Source organism: Magnolia sinica, chromosome 11 (assembly GCF_029962835.1).
Source record: "Magnolia sinica isolate HGM2019 chromosome 11, MsV1, whole genome shotgun sequence".
Lineage (NCBI taxonomy): Eukaryota > Viridiplantae > Streptophyta > Magnoliopsida > Magnoliales > Magnoliaceae > Magnolia > Magnolia sinica.
This window is the reverse complement of record NC_080583.1, coordinates 84101448-84109435: the sequence shown is the minus strand read 5'-3', so window position 1 is coordinate 84109435 and position 7988 is coordinate 84101448. Positions and strand designations below refer to the sequence as shown.

General features: G+C 39.7%; 1 protein-coding gene across 2 annotated transcripts; it reads right to left on the bottom strand.

Moving 5' to 3' along the window:
• Positions 1–1204: 1204 nt before the first annotated feature.
• Positions 1205–6037, bottom strand: LOC131219571 (protein IQ-DOMAIN 33). 2 transcript variants are annotated; one of them, XM_058214790.1, is made up of 6 exons: positions 5880–6037; positions 3863–4156; positions 3377–3577; positions 2518–2631; positions 1814–2188; positions 1205–1607 (listed from the first exon to the last, which is right to left on the bottom strand). In XM_058214790.1, the coding sequence occupies exons 1-6, from the start codon at positions 5949–5951 to the stop codon at positions 1497–1499; spliced, it is 1167 nt and encodes a 388-aa protein (XP_058070773.1). In that variant the 5' UTR covers positions 5952–6037; the 3' UTR covers positions 1205–1496. The 2 variants fall into 2 exon arrangements, with proteins under 2 accessions (XP_058070773.1, XP_058070774.1); XM_058214791.1 differs by lacking the exon at positions 3863–4156 and having other exon boundaries at positions 5880–6035.
• Positions 6038–7988: the final 1951 nt, after the last annotated feature.

Sequence of the window (7988 nt, the reverse complement as noted above, 5' to 3'; positions counted from 1 at the left end):
ATGCTTTAGTTCTGAGGAATCGGCGATCGAATTTCTATTTCTTCTTTGAGGTATTATATGTTGCTTGGCCAAACAAAGTGGCGTTTTCTGTTCAAAGCAGGCAAGGTTTTGGTGGGGTCTGCCTTAGGAGATTCAGACCATTTAATGCGGTCTAAATCATAGATGGACCATTCTACAAAAATAATAAAATACAAATAATCTTCTTTGTAGGATGATTTTAAATGTCTCATTGGTGGCTGAATGAATGGTTTAGGAAACAGTCAATGTGCCGTGCAATGGAAATAGTGAGACTGTCGAGTTTGGGAGAGTTGCCGCACGTGTATCAGTGCAGCACATGTGGGTGAGATCCAAGGCATTCATCAGGTGGGGCACATTGAACACAGATCATGTCTTTTTATTTCTAACCATCCTCTGTTTTTTTTTTCTTCTCTAGTGTGCCTTCCTGATTGGTAGACCAACCTGATCATTGGGCCAAGGCATATTCATGGTGGGCCCCGCTTGCTGAATGACCTGATCTTGCGGTTGTGTTTCGTGAATCGCCACCTCAATCACTCTCTCCTTGCGCAAATCGCCTTAGCATTTAAGGAAATATTGCGATAATTTCCTGAAAATGTTTCTGCAGTATGCATGATTCTAAATCTCGGTTTCAAACTGCAATCCATTTTGGATGGAAACTGAGTTGACTTGTCCGAGTTGACCTGGTCTCAGTCTGTTACAACGAGTCGGCCTATATTGCCTGAAAATAGCAGAAATAGGTGAATTCAGGATGAAATTGACACGGCTTATTCAAGACTGAAACTGATTCAACACTTGGGTCCTTATACCTGTGGTAGATTCACAAGAGTTTCGACACGAGGTCATGGGTTCGAGTATCCATTGTGGTGAAAAAGCTAATATGGTGTGAGTTCGTGGGTGGGTGTGGGGCATGAGTGCGTGTGTAAAAAAAAAAGAAAAAAAAGAAACCGATTCAACTCAGACGATTCAACTCATTTCCATCAGAAATTTAAAACCATGGCAACAAGAAAGCAATGTGCTAGTGATAAACAAGCCAAAGGACTCAAACACCCCATGTGCTAGTGATAAACAAGGCAAAGAACTCAAATTCTCCATTGTTGACTGGCAGCAAAGGGTCCCATCCTCGAAAAATAACAGGTGGTGGCCTCCTATTTCAGCATCCAGTAGGGAGCCATAAATACCAATAATATGAGAAGATAATCATGTAAGAATGTCGAAAAGATCATACACAAACACAAATTCAAATTATGTACAGAAAAAAGAAAAAGAAAAAAAGAAGATGAATTGGGTTTCTTCCCTTGATTGCATTGTCATCAATATATGCATATACACAGCATTACCAATAAATTCAAACGGTCCTCATTGCATAAACTAATGATATCCTAGGATAATACACCAGTTATGGAATTGGGAACCTTCTAATAGTCAAGAAGAGCCCCATCTCCTACCACATATTCAGATGTCCAATTTCGAGCCGTCGATCAATGGTCAGATGGTGCTTGGGAAGAAACATCTTTGCATTTGATCTCTCCTATGGCTTGCGGCTGCATTTGCTTGTGTTTCTTCTCGTTTTCAGCTTCTCTCTTACTTTCCTGAAAAAAAAGGAGATAAAAGAGTAGAAACTTAGTGGAGACCATGGTTTAGTGATCCAGTCTGTTGATGATCTGATGGGCCCCACAGTGAATGGACCATGACCCAAAATTCTCCCAGATTGGGAGATCCTAGTCATTAATGTTTGGCATTTTTTCAGTGTCCTTGTCACATAGATATAGTATTCATAGCATGGAGGAGCTTTCACCTTGGTTGAATGTGCTGAGTATTGGTAGCTTGGCACCGTCTTTCGTCGCGACACACTTCTTGCAGCCTTCAGCCTGTTTTTAACGGGCCGATAGCCATCGTCGGAATTTTTGGCAGTTATGCTAAGACTATCAAACGCGACTGAAATGTCATTGGAGGCACAGCTCTCCTTTTCTTCACCTGAAACATCGAACATCTTCTTCATAATCATGGATCTTCGATCACAAGAAATGGGGTCGAGGCATTTGCTCAGACGATCATCAACTGATGAGTTTTCAGGCAGGCGGGTTGCCATCCATCTCTCTAGCCAACTCCATCCCAAGTTAGGCTCCGTGGAGTCGGAACGGGTTGGTTTCTTCTTCATGCAAGTTCTTAGCTATTGGCAAAAATCATACAAACTCGTATCATTTCAGGATTAAGATCTGCCAATCAAAACACATCTTAGCACACTTTCATGGGACTTGTGGTTCACACGTCAACGTCCCACCATTGGTGTGCCTCACATGTACACTTGAATGTGGACAATGGGTTGATTCATTTTAGCTGCCTATTCCTTTTGTGGCCAGCCTGATGAATGAACTGTCTGATCTTTGGGGAGGGGCATCTACAAAGTGAGGCCCACCTGACGAGCGGCTCGGCTCTTTCACGTGTGCCACTTTGGGATGTACTGGTTGTGCGTCCCATGAAAGTTTAGCTAGGCCTTACCTGTTGAGAAAATGCGTAGGCCAAAGCTCTCTCACGCCTGGTGGTTGCTTCGAGCCTGTTCTGGATTCTCAATTTTGATATGTTACTGCTCACCGTGCTGTCGTCCCAATCTTCCTGCAAACAAGAGCCAACAATTTCAGAAACAAACACTATCCACGTATGTCTACAAACAGAGTCCATATGAAATTCTCATGATTGAGTAATCACATTTGAATTAATCAGCCTACTTGGTGGTTTAGGTTATGTTTTTATGTAAAACCAAATCACGATTGGCAGGGCTTCTAACTCAACGAGGCAGGTTTGGCATTTGGGGTGGTGTGGAAAACAGAACCACATTATCAAATCTGAGATAATGTGGACCAATGATATGGTAACTTAAAATAAGGAAATACGAAGAAATGAAATGGATAACAGATGGATGATACTAGTTTTCTCCCAAATATGTAGTGAAGGATATGGAATTTGGATGATTTAGTTCTGTATCAGTGATACATACAGATGATCCTATTATTTATGTCACTTTAGTGGGGTCCACTCCATACATAATGAGGGACTAATCCCAAATAAAATTTAGATCATTTCAAATCCAAATTGAAAAAAAAAAAAACAAAAAAACCTTGAATTGCAATTAGGGGTTGGTCGTTTGTATGAATTGATATGACCGCAGCTCCGCTCTAATCATTTCTTTTGTTTAATTGAATTATTGCAAATCAGTTCAAGTAAGCATCTGAAAGCACCCCAGAAGTTGTTATTCAAAGAAATAAATCATTCTCATTCATACAAGTCAAATGCAAGAAACAATACGAACCGTTGATTTAACAGATGCGCATGGTTATGACAAGGTTTCAATGTGTATTACCTTGAGCCTGGAGATTTGGGTTCGAGCTTTGTTCTGCATTTTGTGTGTTAAGGACATGCATTGTTCTTGAATTTGATTTTCGGTGGATCCGCCTGTTTGAACTTCAATTGATGTACCCAAAGACTCTTCACTTCGGGTTTCTGTTTCTTTGATGATATCACTTCTACCCAACTGTTTGATTTCTCCATATTGACGCCTAGCCTGGAATTCAAACACTGAAATTACTACAAGAAATTTGAAACAATTCAGACCGTTGGTTTGATGGGACACCATGAGGATGAGCCATGTAAATCAAGGTGATTGAACTTCGGCAACCATCCAATCCATGGCGTGGAAGAGATCTGGCTAAACAATGAGCGTTGATTGTTTAGCAGCTACAATTTTTGGCTTGTTGCCTATCCATATGGCGGCCACCAAATCAACGCTCCCAATCGTGATAAATGTCTACCACTAGAATTTCTCAAATTTAGAGAAGTATGAACAAACCAGATAGCCTCTAAATGCTGATTGGATGGTGATTGCAGCATCCTCTTGAGTGATGCATTTGTGAGTAGGTGAATTCTGTTTTTCTTCGTTTATTTGTTCTTCATGATCTTTAGCTTGGATTTCAGTTTGATTTTCATCATACTTCAATGAGCCTGTTATGGGCTGTGTTACGGTTGCCTCGGAACTCCTTATGGAAGCTGAATCATCCTCGGCAAGAACCGAATTGTATTCATCTCCGCACAGATACGATCTAACGACACTCCATCTACGCTTATCTGATCCAAAGCTCCTTGCCTAACGTGAACCAAGTAGATATTTACAACAAGCATCTCTAGCAAAAATAAAAATTTTTAAAAATCCGAAACTAGAACAAACTCAGTTGAGTAAACATCTCCCCTCAATTACTTCATGCAGATCAGGCCCACAGCCACAGTTAGTTTATCAATGCATTGATCTGATGGGCCCCACTGTGGATGATATGAGATCGAATTCTCCCTGATTGTAAGATCCCCTGTACCCAATCATTGGTTCCCTCTATTGAATTTGGACTCTTGCTGTATTTCTTCTCTTAAGGTTCATTTACACGAACTGATGATATTTTTCAGGCATGGTCCATCCATGGTGTGGGCCGTTAGATCTTATGGCCCATGAACCATAGGTCCCACTTGTAAAAACAGCACGTCATGCATACCTTGGGTCGAGGATCTTATAATTCATCAAGAAAATACAAAAATAAGAAATTCTACTCAACCCAATAATCAGAACCACTGAAAAAAGGCGTTCATTCAAATACGAAATTCATATTTGATGGTTTGTTTGGATGCACTATCAAATTGAATTTCAATTATTGCTCTAGTAAAGTGGAAATAACTGAATTGTAGTTTCCTTGGCTTTTGGGACTCCAAATTTCAATTACATTGATTTCAAGTTGGACTTGAAAGAAACATAACTTCAATTTGAGCGTAATTCAACATTATTCATAATATAACAATGAACGATTTCTATCATGATTTCCACATTATTCAAATAATGAGAAAATTTCTCTTGATATTACAAAATCCAACTAAAAATCCCCAAAATTAGAACAACTAGAATAAAAATATCATTTCTACTCAAAACCCATTTACCAAAAAAACACAAAAACCATCATCTCAACTTAAACACTCCAAAACAGACAACTAACACAAGCATTTCAACTCAATAACCCAAATACAAAATACTCAAGAAAGGCAACATTCTACTTGATATTCCAATTCCAAAATTCCAACTCAAAAACGCAAAACAAAAAACAACTTCCAATTCACCAAAAACACAACACACCCATGAAAGACAATTCAAATTTATTTTCTGATTCAAAATCAGCTCAAATCCAAAGCAAAACAGCATCACAATTCAATAATCCAAACAACAACAACAGTGAGAACAACAACACCAACAACAAAGACAAGAAATACAAGAATTTCAACTCATAACCCAAAACACAAAACACTCTTGAAAGATAATTCTACTTGATATTCCAATTCCAAATTCAACTCAAAAAACACCCAAACCAAAACAACATTACAATTCAAGAATCCAAACAACGACCAGCACGGCAACGACAACAAATACAAGCATTTCAACTCCACAACCTAAAACACAAAACATCTAAGAAAGACAAAATTCTACTGGATATTCCAATAACAAATTCTACTATAAAAAACCCAAAGCAAAACAATTACAATTCAAGAATCCAAACAACGACAACAACGACGATGACGACGACGACAACAACAACAACAAAAACACAAGCATTTCGACTCATAACCCAAAAGACAAAACACACCAGAAAGACAAGATTCTACATCATATTCCAATTCCAAAATTCAATTCAAAACCCCCCAAACAAACCAACATTCCAATTCCAGAATCCCAACAAAAACAACAAGAACTACTACTATAACAAGCATTCTAACTCAAGTACCCAAATCATAATAGCTTCAAAAGAACTACATAATACAGAACTAGAGTAGCTTACATTGTTGTCCTGAGCACTCACAGACCGGTTCTTAGAGAAGACACTCCTTACAATCTCTACAGTCAGACCCATCTGTTTCACATCAAACACCACCACGGGGCTGAATTCTCAAATGGGTTCTCTTATTAGAGCCAGGATAACTACTGATACTTTCAAAAGGAATAGAATCAAACCAAAGGTTGAGATTATTCTCTTAATTACTCTTACTCAATATATGAGCTGATGATTTCTTGGAAAGATTTATGTTACACTCTGGTAGATTGTGGTGGACAACACATGCATCCATATCTTTAGTCCACGTGGGGTATTTTTGTATCGATCTAGGCCGATCATAATGTGGGCCCCACTGTGGATTGGCCATAAGTCAATCTTAACCATCTGATTTTTCCTGTTGGATTCGGACGGTTGGCATTTTTTCTCCATTTAATGGTTCATTTTGGTGACCACTGATTTGGGTTATCCACCATCCGTTGCAGTGATTCACATGCACAGATCTACACTTACGGTGAATGTGTGTGGCATACCCCAAAAGCCTCATTAATCGGATGATCCTAACCATCCAATTTTGTACGTTGGATTCTGGCTGTTGATCTTTTCAGTTTTATTGTCCATAACTGATCCAACGGTTTGGATCTTCCAATGGTGGAACTTTTTTGAGCTGTGCCTGATCCACCACCATGTGGACAGTCTGGATTCACTTAAGTGCATGGCACGTGTAAGTAAGGTGTGTGCATGTGTCAGGATCCACCACAATCTTGCCAGAGTATCATGTGATTATTCCTCAAGATTAAGTAACAAAAACCCACATGTTAGTTATAAGGAGGTTTGCTAATTCCTAGCGCATGTTGGAGCCCCATCCATCCACACGCAGGCACACGTGCCAATATTGAACACGTGTGTAGGATCCGAACTGTCCATCAGGTGGGTTTCGCTATTTTACATCTTCTGACCAAAAAATAAGACCATTCAGATTGCATCGTCACCATAGTTTGCAAAAAAAGTGGACGGCTAGAAAAAATGTTTCAACTGTCAGTCTTCTTTGTATATTGTGGCCCATCTGACAAGTAACCATAGCTGATTTTCAAATCAGAAATCTAATAGGCATTTTTAAAAATATGAAAGGCTCAGATCTTGCACATATAGTCTACATTGGCAGTTGTGCCTGCGTGTGTACGGGATGTGTACGGTACGTGTGGAATCAGCAAACCCCACGATTTTGAATGGGGCAAGAGCTTTAGAGCTGGACATGGGCCTTGTTTAATCACCCAAAAGAGTAAAAAAGCTAGAAAAAGAGTTAAATGATGCTACTCCATGCTCTCGCATGGTGTGACAGTCCACACGCATGCACCCATAACATTGCACACGTGTCACGCTTTTAACTAAACTAAACCATTCATAATGTGGGATCCACTATGGATAGCTCATGACTCAAAATTCAGACTAACTACAAGATCCTATCCGTCGATGAATTGAGATTCATTTGATAAATTTGAACCGTTCAATGAACTTCATTAACCATCCATAGGGTGTCCACCATCATCTAGTCTCAGTTCTGAAATGGACCCAGGATCTGGACGGTTTGATTTGATTTACATGTACACTTTCTGACTGCAAGAGTATAAACTATCCTAGTCCTCCGGAGTATGGAAGAAGGGAAAAGGTGGGGTTTGAGATTGCAGGCTTGTGATGCTTTTATCTTACTTTTGCACATGGCTTGAAACATTGAGGCCCACCAAAAAGCTTGCTTCTGATTGGGTCTATGTATATTCCTTTTTTTCCAAATTCTACCTTTTTTTCTAAATTTTCCAACTCTTTAAGTGGGCCATGGATGCTTATTTGGATGTGGACCGTTCATGTTATTTTACTAGCCATCCATTTCGCTTACAAGTTGGGTCACTTGATGAGTGGACGGATCTAATTTTCTTAGAGGCATATTCAGGTGGGATCCACTTGATGAACGGCCCGGATCTAGCTCACAGTCAACATGTGTCAACTTATCAAACGTGTGGGCAATCCATGCTGCACCTCCGGCAGGTCCTACCATATAAATGTTAGTAAGTGGTTATTGTCGAGCTGGCAGCTCTTTCCTAAGAGAGAGCGACTTCTCTC

What these genes read in the sequence shown, in the direction of transcription:
- LOC131219571 (XM_058214790.1), bottom strand. Translation starts at nt 5,951, where the DNA reads ATGGGTCTGACTGTAGAGATTGTAAGGAGTGTCTTCTCTAAGAACCGG. An exon ending in CAGCATTTAGAGGCTATCTG is followed by an intron (nt 3,578 to 3,862) that starts GTTTGTTCATAC and finishes TTTGAATTCCAG; the next exon opens with GCTAGGCGTCAATATGGAGA. An exon ending in ACTCAGCACATTCAACCAAG is followed by an intron (nt 1,608 to 1,813) that starts GTGAAAGCTCCT and finishes CTTTTTTTTCAG; the next exon opens with GAAAGTAAGAGAGAAGCTGA.